Source organism: Camellia sinensis, chromosome 13 (assembly GCF_055761805.1).
Source record: "Camellia sinensis isolate YWXY chromosome 13, ASM5576180v1, whole genome shotgun sequence".
In the NCBI taxonomy this organism is placed as follows: domain Eukaryota; kingdom Viridiplantae; phylum Streptophyta; class Magnoliopsida; order Ericales; family Theaceae; genus Camellia; species Camellia sinensis.
The window spans coordinates 145,687,164-145,706,373 of NC_138973.1; the positions used below are offsets into that span (position 1 = coordinate 145,687,164).

The following is a 19,210-nucleotide window of genomic DNA, read 5'->3' on the forward strand; positions in this document are numbered from 1 at the left end:
ATTCTTTTAGATCTGAGTGATTTGATCTCTTTTTATTTTTTATTTTTTATTTTTATGGTAGTAGTTGATGAGGTAAAATCTAGATTTTCAACAAATTCCTCTTCTTTTTTTTTTCTTTTTTTTTCCTTTTTTGGTTGTAATTATTGTTGTTGTTGGTAGTGGGGCTGGTCGTGAAACATATTAAAATAAAAATTGACAGATAAGAAAGATTTGTTCAAAATTTGAAAAGATAGTGACTTTGTGTATTTCAATAATAAAGATTTGAATTTCAACAAATTACAAAAAAATAAATAAAAATTAAAAGGACTTTTCAATTGTAACGCCTCAAAATAATTGACATAAAGATAAAATCCTTTTGTTCCATTCGAACATAACATTTTCAACTCAAGAGGTGAAAATCTCTACAGCACCATTTCGTAGCTCAAAAGATTGAGGCTCGAGTTGGCCCGAGTTCTTTCTACACCCACCCTCATTTCTTTGTACAGATCAGCTGTGTTAGAATACAAAACTCAGACATTTCAGTTGAAATAAAAAAAGAAAAAGAAAAAAGAACAGAGTAGAGAGACTCAGAGAGAGGAGACCCATTAGCGCCGACGACGCTGTGTGTGCGAAAGGGTGCCGTCGATGAGGCTCTTACTGCTTCTACTAGTACCAACGGATGTTGCCGCTACTGCTGTGTGTGCAAAAGAGTGCTGCCGCTGCTGCTGTGTGCGCTGAAAGGTGTCGTCGATGCTCCTTGATTCATGCTGCCTATGATATTTTTATGTTGCTTATGATTCATGCTCCTTGATCCATTAGTTGGTTTTGTTTTGTATTTAGGGTTTTGCATTGGGAGATTAAGGATTGATAGCAGAAATGGATCACAAGCCCCAAAAATATGTTATTTGAATATATTCTGGGCATTGGGTGAATATATATGTTTGACAACTATATATGTTATGGGCATTGAATATTGAATATACTCTGGGCATTGAATATGTTCTTTGAATGTATATGTTTCTAAGAATTGGGTGAATATGTTATGCAAAAATCTGCTCTGTGTGTGGAAATATTTGACAAATAAAAATAAATGTTCTTTGAATATATTCTGGGCATTGGGGGAATATATATGTTTGACAAATATATATGTTCTGGGCATTGAATATGTTCTTTGAATGTATATGTTTCTAAGCATTGGGTGAATATGTTATGCAAAAATCTGCTGTGTGTGGAAATATTTGACAAATAAAAATAATTAAGAAGATGGCTGGTCATACTCATATGATTTTTGCACACATTGTTGATGAAATATGTTGAATCTTCTGTTAATAAGGAACACTGTGTGTGCAAAAATCTGTTAGACCCTATATTTTTAAATTTTCATAAGTCATTGATTAATCCTTACATATTTTGATGGGCAAAAAAAAAAAACAAATAGCCTTGATTTCCATTCTCATTGGTTCGCACAATGTACATGGCGGCTGTTCTTCCACAATCACACAATCTTGACTTTAATCTTATGTTGCTATTATAAGTGGAAGACGAAGCCATTTTTTTATCTGCATATAAAAAATACGAACACATTCAACTACCTAAACTGATGGACAAGCCTCATACTGATGCACCTTCTTGGTTTTGCAGTCAAGGAACAAGGAGGAAGGAAGGACACTATCCAGTTCTAATAATACTTGTCTGGCATTCTTTTAACTCTTAACAGCCAATCCACTCAACTCACATGTTATTGATTTTTTATTCTGTTTTTCCCTCCTTAAATTAAAACTCCAAGGTTCTTGCACCATATTGTTTCCAAGTTCATGCACCATATTTTATTCTGTTTTTTATTCTGATTTTTTATTCTGTTTTTCCCTCCTTAAATTAAATCTTTCATGTATTTTAATAAATATATCATGTTATTTTTTACTTCATTTGAACATTATATTATGATATTTTTGTCAATTTTGAAGTGTATCCAAGGGTGATAGTGAGGAGAGAAGAACAAGATGACTCATTCACATTGCCATATAACAGCAACTCCATTCCACTTCTTAAGAATGTTTCCCAATCTCCTTCTTTACATAGTTCCACTGGTACTTAGATTTTCATTCCTAGTTCACACAACACACACACACACACACACACACATATATATATGAATGGTTGAATTTCATTGTGTCATGATAATTAGGGAAACATCTAATCTTTTGCAGTGAAAGAAAATCAAAATGACTCTTTGCCATACTTTTGGCGGGTTTGTAGGAGTTAAAGCAACACCCACATTGTTTAAAGAACAAATTCAAAGAACAGCTTCACTAAACAGATTTTTGCACATGTTCAATTTAAAGCAACACCCACATTTCAAACAACCGATTCAACAAATTTCAGCAATAGATTTCCATACCAAATGCACAAAGTTCAGAAGTTACAAATTTGGTTTCAAATCAAAATCAGAATCAAAATAACAATGTGGAATTGAAGGGAAAACCCATAATAACAAAATCGACGAATTTGTATAGAAATTGAAGTCAAAACATAAACCCTAGTTTTGTTGAATTTGGGTTTACCTCAGATTCGTTTTCTTTTGGTATGTATTGACAAGTTTCCGGCGTTGTTAGCGTATGAGAGACATCGAGCTCGTAGGTGAGGAGTTTTAACCGAGCTCGTCGTTCGTCGTCACTCGTCGTTCGGCTCCGTTAGTGTATGAGTACAGAGGGAGGTTTAACAGAACTCCCAGAGGGAGGTTTAAGAAAGATGAGGATGAGAGGGATTAGAGGATTTCAGCGCACGGATGAGAGGGATTTGGGCATCGTCGTTATCGTATGAGTAGAGAGGGACCTGGATGATCAGCGATTCAGCGGGGAGAGGTTTGGTTTTTTGTTTTGGAGTGTCAGGCGGAGAGAGAATATAAGTCATGTTTTGGGCCATTTGAGTCTCGTTTTCTCGAGCTACAACATATTATTGAAATCTCTATATTTGTATTCTATCCATGTAAGAGATTTACAAAAGTGTTCATATGCAATACATATTCAATCTTTTAAAAGGATGAATTCATAGCATGTGTGGCAACTAGAATTAGGAAAAACAATAATAAAATAAATGGCCAAAGGCTACAAGTTCTAAAGCTTAAGCTTGGTTATACAAAAATGATTGTCAAAACCCATACAATCTAAGTCATTGGCTTGTCAAAAATAATCATAAAAGAAAAAGAGCCTCATGCTCTCAAAAGGCTTTCCACGCCTTCAGTTAGACTGTAATGACCCAGATTTTTTTTTTTTAAATAGTCAATGCATAATTTAATTGAGTAAATTTTTAGATTTGGAGTGCAGTGTATATTCTGTATGAAAACAGTGCGGTTTTGTATTTTTTTTTTAAATAGTTCCCAGTCTCAGAAAATTATGAAATGTTTATATGTTGTTCACATATGAGTCTAGCATGTTGGATAAAAATTTCAGAATTAAATGATGAGTATTTATTTTATGAAAATTCGTGAACTGATTGGTGTTCAATTTACTTTATAACAGAATTTTGTTATTTAATTTTGAATGTTTAGACCATGACTTGAGATAAATTTGTTGGGTCTATTTTGGTATATAATTGGGCCATGTTTGGCTTATGGGTGAGAATTTAATTCAAGACCCATGGCTTAGATTCAATTTAATTTGACATTGTTTATGACTCATGTTTAACTGTTTGGTCCTTTTTAATTATGTGATTGGTAGTGACCATATTGAGAGTTTTGATTATTTATTACATATGGTTATAATATATATTTGAAAGTTGAATTTATGGTGTGTACCATAGAAAAATTATATATTTTATAGTGAATGAAAATGTGTATATATTTTGTAGTGGACAAAATATTATATTTTGTTGTGTACAAAAATATTATATTTTTATGGTGAAAAAAATTATATCATGTTATATTTTATGTTATAAAATTTTAAGATATTACTATGAATTTATTTGTATCAATTGATAATTAAATAATACAATAATTAAAGTGGGTGACAAACCCACGAAGGGTTGCCCCCTACGCCCCATCTACTTGCCCTCTTTCCCATTTCTTCTTCTCTGCCAAGGCAGAGCAGACTCTTGACTTCCCTTACTATTTTTTTTTTCTTGGATAAATTATATTGGCATCTCTGAGATTTATATTTATTACAGTTCTCCTTCACCTTTTGAAAATTACATTATCTCCATGAGATTTAAAGTTTCATTACAGATTGCTCTCTCTAACAATTTAATTTTTTTAAATACCAATTTTGCCCTCACTAGGTAAATTACATTGACACCCCTTACATTTTAAAAATTACAATCCCCTCCCCAAGGTTTAAAGTAGCATTACCAATTATCCCATCGGTTAGTATTAGTTGAAAAAAAATTCATTGAAAAAAAATTTAATTGGAAAAAAATTATTAAAATTAGTTTGGACTTTTCAACAATTTTCTCTAAATTAAAATTAGTTGCTGGGGAATGAAAGATCAAGAAATCATTTGAGAATAATAAACAATTCAAACAATTTGTCATTTCTTACATCTAAAATTAAAATTAATCTTTACTTGAATGGAGAAATTATTTGAGAATAATAAAATACTCAATTAATTTGTTATGTATGATACTTAAAATCTATTACTCCATCTTAATTATCTCATTTAAACTATTTTTATTAAATTAGATCTTAAAATTTATTTCTCACTTTCATTAATGGTTGAATTTTTACTTCATTTTTTATTTATAAAAGTTCAAAAACTTGTTATGGAAAAAAATAGAGTCAAGAAATCTATTTCATTGTGTTTTTAAATTAATATTGGAGTTTGATTTCTCAATTTTATCAATAAAATTATAATAGGTATTAGATATATGGAAGAAATACAATTAGATAATTTAAATAATAACACTCGCCATAAATAATGATGGAACAAAATAAAGGTGAGAAATTAAAAAATAAAGTAAAAATTTAGTTATTAATGAAGGCGATAAATTAATTTTAAGATTTAATTTAATAAAATAGTTTAAAAGAGAAAAATAAAGATGGAAAATTATGTTTTAAGTATCATACAACAAATTAATTTAGTATTTTAATATTCTAAAATAATTTCTCCATTCAAGTAAAGATTAATTTTATTTTTAGGTGTGAGAACTAAGAAATTGTTTGAATAGTTTATTATTCTTAAATAATTTCTTAATCTTTCATTCCCTATTAACTAATTTTAATTTAGAGAGAATTGTTAAAAAGTCCAAACTAACAATTGCCTAAGGCATTAGGTCCAGTGAATATGTTTTGTTGGTGGCAAGTCCACACTTCGTGAAATAGTTTGCTGAAAAATCTTTTTGTTATTTTTTAAGAACATTTTGTTTCCAATTTTACTCTTCTCTCTATTGAAATTTTTTTATTCTATATGTTGAACTTTTTTTATCTGTTGAATTTTTTTTTTTCGATCTGTTGAAATTTTGATTCTATCTGTTGAAAATCTATCTATGTGAAATTCTATTAACTAAGGGGCAATATAGTCATTTTGGATAGAAAAGTAATGGCGTTTCTGCTAAATTAACCGATTGATATAATGTAAAGAATAATTTGTATTTTAAACACATATTGAGAAATATATTTGTAATTTAATTATGAATTTGGAAAATTTGGCCAAAACCCCTTGTGCCCAACATCTTAATCTGAAAAGGACAGTCCTATTTATATATTTATTTTTTATCTTTTAAACCCCCCTCAAATAGTCCCGTTTCTTTCCAGAAGGACAAAAAAAATTATTTTTAATTTTTTATAGACGATCTTACCCTTGATATATATATATATATATAGTATAGATCCTAGTGGACCTGTAAAATCACATAGCAAAAAAGCCTTCCCGTTTTCCCTCATCAAGCTTCGATTTGCAATCCGCAATTTTTCGGTTGCTTCATTCCTACTTACAACGTTCCAATTTGGTGGTTCCTATACCATTTCTTCATTTTCAATTTTTGAATTTTTATTAGGTTCTCGCATGTGTTGAGGAACAAATTAAAGAAGTTAAAGACATGGCATGAGTGACCTATTCACATGGCTATTGTTCTTTTTCCTCATAGTTCTCATCGTTATTTTTGTTGACCAGGTCATGTGCTTGGCTGATTTGGGATTCAATTACATTAAAACATATGACTCTGCATTTCCAATAAATAAAGTGGTTCTGCCAGAGTTTATCATTTAAGGAGTCTTGTGCTTTTTTTATCTAATAACTGGGCACTGGTTTATGTCACTGTTGAGTGTTGCATACCTGTACTACAATGTGTGATTGTAAGTCTTGTTCTTCCTCTTAGTAGGTTTTTTTTTTGTTTTTGTTTTTGTTATTGATGCTGTACGGGGAGGAAATAATTCTCCTCGTATAATCCTGTTGACCAAGTCCACGCTCCTCCGTACGACGTCGCTTTGTCACCTGAAAACACAAACGTGAGCTAGCCGGCGGGTGTGTGCCGGAAACCTCTCCGATGCCTAAGTCAGTAAGCTTGACAAACAGACAAAGATTTATGCTCTCAAAAAGATTGTGTTCAATTACCTCCTCCAAGGTGATGCTTGTGAGCTTTTATAAGTTTCATATGGCACAATCCTAGTAGGACTTGTATTTCTCCATACAGAGTCCTCCTAGGATTCAATCTCTTAAGGATAATGCTTATCCTTTTACACCCTCCCCCACTGCTTAAACCAAGTGGGATGGTTTTCTTTACGGCCGAACTTCCTTTTGACCGAAGTAAACTTGGCTATACCGAGCCACAGAAGGCCGAACTATCCTTAGTTCGGTCTTCTCCTCCAACTCTTTACTTCGGCTGCCCTGTTCGACCTTGATGCGCTTAGATCAAACTTCCAGGTAACAAGTTCGGACCGACCTAACCAATATAAGTCACGACCGGACTAATTCCGACACCGGCCTTCTTAGAACATACTGCGACCGGACTAACTCTGAGACCGGCCTAACTGTGAATTGCCTCCAGACCGGAGTAATTTTACTCTTCCTCGGGCTGAAGTAACGATCTCTTCTTGAACCGGAGTAATTTCGTCTCCTTGGGCCGAAGTAGCTTTGTCTTCCCAAGGCCGGAGTAATTTTGCCCTTCTGGGCCGGAGTATTCTGTATGGCCTTTTTACCTAGTCCACTGCGTTTTGGGCTTCAAAGCTCAACTTGCAGCTCGGCCCAATCTTTCCCAAAAATTACCCTCTCAATTGCCCCTTAATTCCATCTGCATAGCATGATTGGGATTACCAGTCCACTGGCCGAGCTAGTGTCGTTTTAAGCTTCTCCAGCCGAGCTAAAAAATACTTTAGCCTCTCCAGCCGAGCTAAAAACTCTCGAATTTTAAGCCGAGCTAACTTTACTCCTGGCCATGTTTTGTCCGGTCAAAAACGTCTCTTCAATCATAAGGTCTGTAACGCTTCCCATTCTTATGACACGTGGCATGTTTTGGTTGGCTAAGGACGGCTGTCACGCCGTCTTCGTGCTCCGTGATTTTGAAACAGTTCCCGCTTCTTCCTTTCCTTTTCCCTCTCTCATATTTCACAAAACATCCTTTCCTTTCTAAAACCTTCACCTGTATTCACATTCCCTATCTTCTCTCTCTGTCTTCATTTCTTTGCTTCCAAATCCGTGCTTTTCGTTGCTGCTACTGTTCCACCTTTAGCTTCTTCTACTCTAATCTGGTGAGTAAGCCTACCCTTTCTTGCTTTTTTGGTTGTTCTTCCATCTGTTTTTGTTTTGTATGCTTTTTGTGAACATTTTTCTCCTTCTATCTGCTTGGCTTTTGTACTTTTTTATGAAGAAACCAGTAGAACTCTATGTATGTATGAACTATTTCGTAGAAAAATAGTCTTAGATCCAAAATCACCTAGCAACCGGACTAGGAAACTGTTTGTGTTATGTATGTGGATAGATTCAGAACGTAACCGAACTAGAACTTGTAGGAATATCAGTAGTTTCTTCTGACCCACTCTAGCCAAGATAAGTTCACCGAACAAGCTTGCTCATACCGAACTAGGTACTTCGGTCTATAACCGAGCTAAGATTTTAGGGCTAAGCCGGCTTTCTTAGTCCTCAAACCGAACTCAGAAAGCCGCCCCTAAGAGCTCAACCGAAGTAATTATACTGTAATCGTTTTAGGCCTTGGGACTAAACCAGCTTTCTTAGTTTTTTTTAGACCGAACTCAGAAAAGCTGCCCCTAGACGTTAAACCGGTCTAAACTGCTCAAAACCGAGCTAAGAAACCTTCTGATGAGCCAAGGTAGAACCAGCCAACTAAGCCGAAGTAGGATTTGTATATCTTGCTTATAATTTGTAGCGCGGTCCAACGATCTGTGCTTAACCCCCTTGCTTTCTACTTTGCAGACTTAGGTTGCCCAGGCACTCCTGCGTGTGCTAAACCGAGCTACTGAGCCAAAATTTTGTACCGAAATAACTTATCCGTAATTTATACAACAAATGGGTAAGTATAGATATTTAGTCGAAACCCCTGGTGGCATAGCCGAATTCAGGCAGGACTACCAGATTCCTGATGATGTCCAACTGGAGTTGGCCAAGAAAGATGCTACTCCCTGGGACAATGAAGGCTTCGTCCCTTTCACCCTTCAATCCATAATAGAGACCGGACTACGGTTTCCTGTCCAGCCGTTAATTTGCGAATTTCTTAGACAGACTAGGTTATGTCCCACCCAACTATCCACCAACACATATCGTATTATAATGGGGATAGCCGCATTAAACCATCAAACCGGACTAAATCTTGGCCTAGCCGAAATATTCCATCAGTATTCCATCGGTTCGAAGAATGCTGGGTGGGTCTACTACCTTAGAATTCGTCGCCGTCGAGAGAAGATAATTAAACATACTCCGGATAAAGATCTAAATGATGATGATTTCTTTTGGGTCTCTGGGAACTTTGAGGATTTTCAAGCTCAAATTCCTGGCCGACCTATAAATTGGAAAATGGGAGAGCCAGGTAATTTTACTTTGGTCTTCTGCTTTGTAAGTTATCTCGGTTGTTTAGTCTGTTAGCCGAACTAACACTTCTCTTTTTTGCAGATTTTGCCCATCTCCATTCCCTGTATAGCTATCCTAACCTCGGAGTCTTGCGAGCCGCTTTTCGGGTTAAAGAAAGGGATTGGGCCAAGCTTCTAAATTTCGAACCGACCTACCGTTACAGCGGTCGACGAAAAGCAAAGGTGACTGACTTCCTTCTTGAAGAGGCACCGGAACCGGACCCAACTCTGCCCGAGATAAGACTTGTCCCTTTATCCGCAGAAGAAGAGATGGCGAAAAGGAGTAGAGTCAGGCCCTTCTCACCGAAACAGCTAGGCCCGAAGTGGCGCCTTCCAGCCAACCGCAGCCTGCTGTTGTCGCCCTTCCTTCCCAACAGCCATCCTCTTCCCGCCGAACCAAACGTGCCCGAACTTCCGAACCCGAACGGGTTTTGATTGATGAAGAAACTCCTATTCAGCCGAGCTTACCACCGAGCCCCCAACCGGAGTCTTCCGACCGAACCATCGGCTGCTGGGCACCGAAATTAACCTTCAACGACCGGGACATTCTAGACACAGACTCGGTCGTTGCTGAGAAAGACCACCTGTTGGCCATCAACCTGGCCAAGAGCGTGTGTCTGCCCAAAGACATGGAACATCACCAAAAACAGTTAACCACCGAGCTGAAGTCCATCCGGTCTGCTACTAAGTCCATGATTCTGGTTAGTGACTTCGGTTGCTTTTCTGTTTATGTTTCTTTTTCTTTTTAACTCTTTCTTCGGTTAAAGGGAAGTTGTTTGCTTTGTCAGGCCATTCAAAAGAACCAAATCACCCACAGGAGAGTACTGGAGCTGAGGAAAGTGACAAGGCAAGCGGCGGCCGAGGCAGAGGCGAAATCGGCCGAACTAGAGTCGGCCAGAAAGGAAATGGCCGAACTCCGAGGTGAGGTCGGTCGTTTGACCGGAATGGTTAGTTCGGCCGAGGCCGAAAAACAAAAGACTGCCATTGTGCTGAAGGACAAGTACTTGCGTGAGCTGGTGAAGCTTGAAAGAAAGAAAGACGCCGAAATGAAGGAGAAGGCGAAGGAGGCTGAGAAACAAGGTTTCAAGAGGGCTGAGGATGCTTACGCCCAACAATGTGACGCTGCAAAGGAGCTGTTCTTCAAATGCGGCTGGAGGGCGGCAGTGGAGAAGCTCGGTCAAGATCAACAGACCGAGGTCTTCAACCCTCCAGATTATTTTATACCGAAGTCCCTGGCGGAGTACGCGGCCGCTCTGCAACAACAGTTTTTGGAAGGCTCTGACTCTGATGATGCCTCTGATGAAGATACTCCGGCCGAAAATGTGGACCAGCCAGTTCGGTCGGTGCCCACTGCTGAAGACCTAACTGTTGATCCTCCCAGTGGAACCGTAGCCGAAGTGGCTCACCCTAGTGTGAATGAGCTCCCTTCGGAGACCGGTCTTCAAGTTGATGCCGATGCGGTTTTCGATGCTGAAATTGATGAACTTTTCTCTTGACTTTTTTACTTTTTCTCCTTTGTAACCGAACTAAGCCCCCTTGTAATTGACTTCTTTTTGAATGAAAATTTTGCTTTTCTTATTCCGGTTATTGTGTGTATGCTTGCCTTTTGTAATGTCTTCTATTACTCCAAGTGTTATTTCGGTTTTTGGTTGGTTAAACTATACTTACCAGCCAACCACTCCTTAGCCGACATAATTACTTCGGCTGAGGAGTATTAAGTGTTGGTTTAATCCAGCCAACCACTCTTCAGCCTTACACTTACTTCGGCTGAGGAGTATTAAGTGTTGGTTTAATCCAGCCAACCACTCTTCAGCCTTACACTTACTTCGGCTGAAGAGAAACAGGAGTTGGTTTATTCCAGCCAACCACTCTTCAGCCTTACACTTACTTCGGCTGAAGAGAAACAGGAGTTGGTTTATTCCAGCCAACCACTCTTCAGCCTTACACTTACTTCGGCTGAAGAGTAACAAGTGTTGGTTTATTCCAGCCAACCACTCTTTAGCCTTACACTTACTTCGGCTGAGGAGTATGAAGTGTTGGTTTAATCCAGCCAACCACTCTTCAGCCTTACACTTACTTCGGCTGAAGAGTAACAAGAGTTGGTTTATTCCAGCCAACCACTCTTCAGCCTCACACTTACTTCGGCTGAAGAGTAACAAGTGTTGGTTTATTCCAGCCAACCATTGAAGTTAGTTTTTCCAGCTAACTTGGAATAGAATGCTTGCAATAAACTTAGTCTCTAAAGCTAACTTTTACAAAGAATAATTTGTGCTAAAAAGAATCTCATTTTATTGAAGGAAGAGAAAATTACATAATGTTCGAAAGAGAAAAGCTAAAAGTAAAATATCTTGAGATTGGCCGTATTCCATGGCCTAGGGATTGCCTTGCCATCCTTGTCTTCTAGGTGGTATGCCCCTTTGCCGGCTAACCCAACCACTTTATAAGGACCTTCCCAATTTGGGCCTAACTTGCCGTCTCCTGGGACCAAGGTGTTTCCCATTACTTTGCGCAATACCCAATCGCCAATTTTGAATTGTCTTGGATGAACCTTTTTGCTGTATTTTTTGATTAACTCTCGTTGGTACGCGGCGATGTGGACCAATGCTCTTTCTCTTCTTTCTTCTGCAAGGTTGAGTTCTAAGGCTATGGCTTCTCCATTTAAGTCTGGATCAAAATTTTCGCTTCGAATTGTGGGGAGGCCAACTTCTAGTGGGATCACCGCTTCCATTCCATATGCTAAGGAGAATGGTGTTTCTCCTGTTGATCGCCGAGGTGTGGTGCGGTAGGCCCATAAAACATGAGGAAGTTCATCCGCCCACTTGCCTTTTGCTTTCTCTAGCCTTTTCTTTAGTCCATCCAAGACGACTTTATTTGATGCTTCTGCTTGCCCATTTGCTTGGGGATATGCCGGTGTGGAATTGTAGAACTCTATCTTGTACTCTTCACAAAAGCTTCTAAAGATCCTGCCGTCGAACTGAGTTCCATTGTCTGAGATCAGTACTTTTGGTATGCCAAACCGAGTGATAATATTTTGCCAAACAAACTTCTTCACATCTTTTTCTTTGATTGACGCCAATGCTTCTGCTTCTATCCACTTTGTGAAGTAGTCTGTTGCTGCGAGAAAGAATTTTCTGCCTCCGGGTGCTGTTGGAAGTGGTCCTACTATGTCTAAGCCCCACATTGCGAAAGGCCATGGGCTAGTTAAAGGTAGGAGTTCTCTTGCTGGTTGATGTATTTGGTGCGCGAATTTCTGGCATTTTTCACACTTCTTCACATATTTTTCTGAGTCTGCTTGCATATATGGCCACCAATATCCTTGCGAAATAGCCCTGTAGGCGAGCGACCTTCCCCCTTGATGACTTCCACATACCCCTTCATGTATTTCGAATAGGAAGGCTTCTACTTTGCTGGGATGAACGCACTTGAGGTAAGGCCCAGAGAATGACTTCTTGTATAATGCCAAAGATGGAGATAGCCAAAATCGCTGCGACTTTGCCCTTATTTTGTTGGCTTCTTTTTTCTCTGCTGGGAGGATGCCGTCTTTTAGGAACAGGATGATGGGATCCATCCAAGAGGGCCCTAATTCAGTGCAATATACTTCTTCTGCTTCGGGGTCTTCTATACTTGGTCTTGGTAAGAAGTTGATGAGTAATGGATGAGGGATCGATGTATCTGCCATTGAGGCCAGGCCTGCTAGCTCGTCCGCTCGGCTGTTTTCCTCCCTGCCAATTTGTTCTATCCTTACCACATCAAACTTCTTGATCTCTGTTCTGACTAACTCTTGGTACTTGGCCATTCTGTCGTCCTTTGCTTCGTATTCGCCCGAAATTTGGTTTACCACCAGCAGAGAGTCACTGTATACCATTAGTTCGGCTGCTTTCATGAAGTGTGCTGACTTGAGTCCTGCGATAAGCGCCTCATACTCTGCTTCATTGTTGGATGCTGGGAAGCCAAGGTTGATTGCTTGCTCTATAACCAGGCCGTCTGGAGAGATGAGGACTATGCCAAGCCCTGCACCATGTCGGTTGGATGCTCCGTCCACAAAGAGCTTCCACATCTCTCCAACGAATAGTTTCCAGCAAGTGGAAGGATCAGATGATGTCGTGAGGTCAAGAAGGGTGTTTTCTTCAAAGTCCTGGTTGGCTGTCTGCCCTTCGTCCTCTGTTTGAACTGCTGGTGAGCCTTTATTCGTCTCTTCCTTGTTGTCCTTGGTGTGGTCTGCCTTGGTGTTTGATTGACTACCTTCCACTAGGGGTTGCGATATTCCGGCGTCAACTTCCGTCCCTAGTTCGGTTAAGTCAGTCAGGTCGACTGGGCAGATATGATGACTTCCAGGAGTAAACTCTGCGACGAAGTCTGCCAAAGATTGAGCTTTTATTGCGGTCTTTGGTTGGAACTTGATATCGAATTGTCCCAACTCTACTGCCCATTTCAAAATTCGCCCACTGAAGTTCGCCCTTTCAAACAGAGCTTTTAATGGAAAGGCCGTGAGGACGACTATGGTGTGGGCATGAAAGTAGTGCGCCAATTTCCTGGATGCCATCATTAATGCTAATGCTAGTTTCTCCAATGGTAAGTACCTTGTTTCGGCTCCCAACAATGTCTTGCTGACATAAAAGATGGGCAAGTGTTGTATTCCTTCTGCACGAACCAACACTGCGCTGACTGCGTGTTGAGAGACTGCTAGGTATAAAAAGAGTTCTTCACCAGGTACTAGAGTGACAAGTAGTGGTGGGGAAGACATGTATTCCTTCAAGCTTTCCAGAGCTCGGTCGCATTCTTCATCCCACTCAAACTTGGCCTTTAAAGCTTGGAAGAACGGTCGTAGTCTGTCCGACGATCTGCTTATGAACCGGTTGAGTGCAGCCGCCATACCAGTAAGATGCTGCACTTCTTTGACTGAGTTTGGTCTCTCCAACTCCTGGATCGCTTTGATCTGAGAGGGGTCGGCTTCTATACCTCGGTTGGTCACCAGGAAGCCCAAGAATTTGCCAGATCCAACTCCGAATGCGCATTTGGACGCATTGAGGCGTAGCTTGTGTTTCTTCAGGATCTGGAACATCTCGCCTAAGTCTTTCAGATGGTCATTCTTATCCTTGCTTTTGACCACCATGTCGTCGATGTACGCCTCCATTGTTCTGCCTAACAATGGTTCAAACATCTTGGTGACCATCCTTTGGAATGTCGCCCCTGCGTTCTTTAGGCCAAAGGGCATGACCTTGTAGCAATATAACCCCCTTGGTGTTGTGAAGGAAGTGACCTCTTGGTCTGGTTCGTGCATGGCGATCTGGTGGTAGCCTCTGTATGCATCCAAAAAGCTAAGTCGGTTATGTCCTGCCGTTAAGTCCACCAGTTGATCTATCCTTGGTAGAGGGAAGCTATCTTTTGGGCACGCCTTGTTGACTGTTTTGTAGTCGACGCAGACGCGCCATTTACCATTCTTTTTTGGCACTACGACGGTGTTGGAGATCCATTTTGGGTAGTGCACTTCCCTTATTGCTCCTGCCTCCAGCAGGTTGCCCACCTCTTCAGCCACTATTTCGGCGTGGTGGAGTGCCGATCTGCGTGTACGTTGAATAACTGGTCTGGCGGATGGGTGGACATTGAGTTGGTGACTGATGAAGTTTGGATCAATGCCTGGCATGTCGTACGGTGTCCAGGCAAATACTTCGATATTAGAGGTCAAGAATTCCATGACCTCTAATCTCTCAGCGCTGGACAATGATGAGCCAAGCAAGAAGAACTTATCCGGGTTCTTCTCATCTATTTTTACCTCCACCAAGTCTTCCACCGCTTTCTGATCAGCTTCTTTGCCGACGTCAGCGAATAGTTCATTACTCTCTGGTTCTTCCACCGAATGAACGTATCCTTTGGCAGCTCGGCTTCCATTTGCTGTGGCGAAGCACTGTTTTGACATGATCTGATCGCCATAGACTTCTTCAATTATACCGGCGTCATTGGGGAACCGCATTACCTGATGGTATGATGACGCCACCGAACGCATGGCATGCAGCCATGTTCTGCCCAGGATGATGTTGTAGGTGGAGGGGACCTTCAATACCCAGAACTCCACCTGTTTTGATACACTTCCAGCTCTGACTGGAAGGATTATTTTGCCGACAGGCCACTCTGGCATGGAGTTGAATCCAATCAAGGGAGAAACTGCGGGTGCCAAGTCTTTGTCCTGCAGCTTTAGTTGCTTGAATGTGTCGTAATACATGATCTCACATGAACTACCCTGGTCAATCAGAATCCGCTTGACGTCAAAATCCTTGACTCGGAGAGTGACAACCAGGGCATCATTATGGGGGCAGTAAATTCGCTCCAAGTCCTTATCCGAAAAGGACATGACGTTTGTTGCCTCTGTCCTCCCCTTCTTGATGGCGGGTTGGGAACTTAATACTTCCCTAAAGTGTTCAGCCTTCTTGATTGAACCTCTAAGCTCGCATACGCGCTCAGGTTCAAAAACTCCATGAATTACATTGATAATGCCTTGCGGTGGTGCGTCGTTTGGCATTCTGTTGGGTTGGTCATGATCTTGGGGGGCCGGTTGCGCTCCTCCTTCAATGTATTCGTCCAAGTGGCCTGCTGCCACCAATTCTCTAAATGTTGTCTTAGGGGCGTGCAATTCTCAGTTCGGTGCCCCTTTTCTTTGTGGAAGGTGCACCGTGATCTGTCGTCGTAATTCTTCTGAGCTTCCCCAAGCTTGGCTGGCCACTTGACAAAAGGCTCATCCTTGATTTCGCTCAGAATCCGATATATTGGTTTTTTGAACACCGTGGTTATGGCAGTGCGAATTCTCAGCCATCTTTTGTCTGGGTCTTCTCCGTTATCTCGTCTGCCACGTCCGTTTTTGTTACTTCGGTCCACCGTATTAACCTTTGTTGAGGTTTTCTTTTCTGGTACCGTGGCCGTACTTGTTTTGGCTTTGGAACGTGCGCCATCTTCTTCTACCCTGATGTGCTGATGCACTCTCTCCATCAAGGCTTCCATGGTGAGGGGTGGCGTCATTGTAATTGAATCCCTTAGTCTATTCCCTACTGGTAGACCTCTTTTATACTGCGCAATGGCTAGATTGGTTGGGCAGTCTCCAATTTGGTTGAATGTCTCCCAGTAGCGACTGTTGTAAGATCTGAGGGTCTCTTTTTCACCCATGTCGATGGAGAGTAACTGGTCTATTTCCACCGGTGTTTTTGTGTTTGTCCGAAACCTTGTTACGAACGCTTCTGCCAATTGGGCCCAGGAGGCTATGCTACCCTCTGGGAGCTTTTCGAACCAAGTCAGGCCCAGGTCGCCCAGACTTGATGGGAAAAGTATGCACATTAAGGCCTCGTTTCGCCTGTATACGGCCATGACTTGGCGAAAGTGGCTCAAGTGTGAATACGGGTCCGTCTTCCCTTCATATGTATTGAACTTCGGCTGAAGGAAGCCTGATGGTAAGGGTGCGTTTTCGATCGCTGGGACAAACGGCGAGGTCTGTAGTCTTGCCAACCTCGACGCTTCCGTGCGTCCGAGGAGCCAACCGTTGTAAGGCCGAAACTCGGTGTGGATCCCTTGCCCTGGCATCTTCTTTGCATCGTGCTTTTTCTTCTAGCACGGTTCGTAAGTCGGATGACCTGGGTAGCTCGGTTTGTCTGGATCTGGTTTGGTGTGAATGTGAAGGCCAATACGTGCTTCCTTCAGTGTATGATCTTTCGGATCTCGTCCTCTCAGACCTGGAGTGACGAGTCCTTGAAGATAAGGAGTGAGTGTCGCCTGTCCTGAGGCTTCTGCTCTCTCCTTGAGAGGGTGTAGTATTCCTACTACGACTTTCTGAGTGGCGAGGGGGCGTCTTGTGCTTGCGCCCCTCTCCTGTCGCCACATCTTTGGTCTTCATCTGGCGTTTCAAGGCCTCCATGTCCGCCGCCATCCTTCGAATTAGTTCATCTTGTTCCTTTACGCGATCTTCCAGGGCTTGAGGATCAATCCTCCTCCTTTGCCTGTCGGGACTTTGAGAGTGACGAGGGCTGCCATTCCGCCTTCCTCTGCCACCCCTCCTGGAATTATGTTGTTGGGGCTCCAAGTCCGCCATGGGAGGGACGGCAGGTAATCCTTCACGCCTTGCGCCCCCTTCTGGAGTTAGTCCGTCGACGGCGGACTGCGGCAAGTCTTCAATGTGTGCCATTGAATGAGAAAAGGAGAAGCTTAGTCAAGAGGTTTTTGTTCTTGTCTGTTATTCCCACAAACGGCGCCAATTGTACGGGGAGGAAATAATTCTCCTCGTATAATCCTGTTGACCAAGTCCACGCTCCTCCGTACGACGTCGCTTTGTCACCTGAAAACACAAACGTGAGCTAGCCGGCGGGTGTGTGCCGGAAACCTCTCCGATGCCTAAGTCAGTAAGCTTGACAAACAGACAAAGATTTATGCTCTCAAAAAGATTGTGTTCAATTACCTCCTCCAAGGTGATGCTTGTGAGCTTTTATAAGTTTCATATGGCACAATCCTAGTAGGACTTGTATTTCTCCATACAGAGTCCTCCTAGGATTCAATCTCTTAAGGATAATGCTTATCCTTTTACACCCTCCCCCACTGCTTAAACCAAGTGGGATGGTTTTCTTTACGGCCGAACTTCCTTTTGACCGAAGTAAACTTGGCTATACCGAGCCACAGAAGGCCGAACTATCCTTAGTTCGGTCTTCTCCTCCAACTCTTTACTTCGGCTGCCCTGTTCGACCTTGATGCGCTTAGATCAAACTTCCAGGTAACAAGTTCGGACCGACCTAACCAATATAAGTCACGACCGGACTAATTCCGACACCGGCCTTCTTAGAACATACTGCGACCGGACTAACTCTGAGACCGGCCTAACTGTGAATTGCCTCCAGACCGGAGTAATTTTACTCTTCCTCGGGCTGAAGTAACGATCTCTTCTTGAACCGGAGTAATTTCGTCTCCTTGGGCCGAAGTAGCTTTGTCTTCCCAAGGCCGGAGTAATTTTGCCCTTCTGGGCCGGAGTATTCTGTATGGCCTTTTTACCTAGTCCACTGCGTTTTGGGCTTCAAAGCTCAACTTGCAGCTCGGCCCAATCTTTCCCAAAAATTACCCTCTCAGATGCTCTGTTTAGAACATATAGTAAAATAGTGCTGTTAACTAGAGTAACATTTTACTCTAGTTATAATGATCTTAAATAGAGTAATATGTTATTGTCAAACAGAATAACATGTTACTGTTTACGTCAATTTCAAATGAATTTTTTTTTATTTAAGAATTTCATAGTCAACATGAATCTTGTTTGATAGATTTTGATAAGAGAATTCTAAAAATACTAATTTTATTTAAAATCAACATTTAAATCAAAAGTTGTATCATTTTAAAATATTAAACTACTTATTAAGGATATTTTGATAATAGTGATGTGTGCTAAACTTATCAATAATTTTTTTTTAATACTTGTTGTTAATGCATTGAAATTCTTAATTCAAACCAAACTAATCGATGCACATCTCCAGTTAAGATCATTATAATTGGTACGAGTCACTTTAACAACTACCAAGAAATTTGAATTCTACAACCTCTTATTTATCAAATTAATTGAGGGTTAACCCTTATTACCATCAAGTACCATTGAGTAGAAATGAACATAAACCGAGTTTAAGTCTAATCTTATTGTGTGAAGCCTAACTACTTAACTTGGTATATGAATTAATAATTATTTTATTTTATTTTGTATTAAAAATAAAATTTTATCATTTTTAATTTGATTATACAATTGGATTTGATTTATCACTTTCTTCCAACAATTCCGTCTAAAATGAACCATTTCTACCATTGCATCGTGTTTGGCTGATTATTTGCGGATATGTAACAAAAAAAATTTTGTTCTTACTTTTGCTTTCTTTTATAAAGAAGCGATACCTGTGCGAGAGTTGAGAAAAAAAAAAAAAAAAGGAAAATACATAAATGTCTTGTTCACATCAGTTGGGAGTTATGAGAATCATTCATTTTTTTTTTTTTGGGAGTCCCACGCATTAATCATAAAGAAACCATTACATGTCAATGCATTTTTTAAAATAAATTATAAAATAATAATAAAATTTATTAGTTTTAATAATTGAATAGCTGCTTTTTAAACCCTGTTCATAAGGAAACCAAGAAAAAGCAAAGAAGTAGAGCAATAATACCCTACCAACAACAACAAGACGCGTACTGCAGTACTACTACACAGCAAATAGGATAGGAACC

At 40.4% G+C, this 19,210-nt stretch overlaps 1 protein-coding gene across 1 annotated transcript; it reads left to right on the top strand.

Moving 5' to 3' along the window:
- The first annotated feature begins 9,291 nt into the window (after window positions 1-9,291).
- On the top strand, window positions 9,292-19,205 carry LOC145805772 (uncharacterized). The gene is made up of 3 exons (XM_082900976.1): window positions 9,292-9,687; window positions 9,775-10,431; window positions 19,113-19,205. Exons 1-3 carry the CDS (start codon window positions 9,616-9,618, stop codon window positions 19,203-19,205), a joined length of 822 nt encoding a protein of 273 aa, XP_082757102.1. The 5' UTR covers window positions 9,292-9,615.
- The last annotated feature ends 5 nt before the right edge of the window (window positions 19,206-19,210 follow it).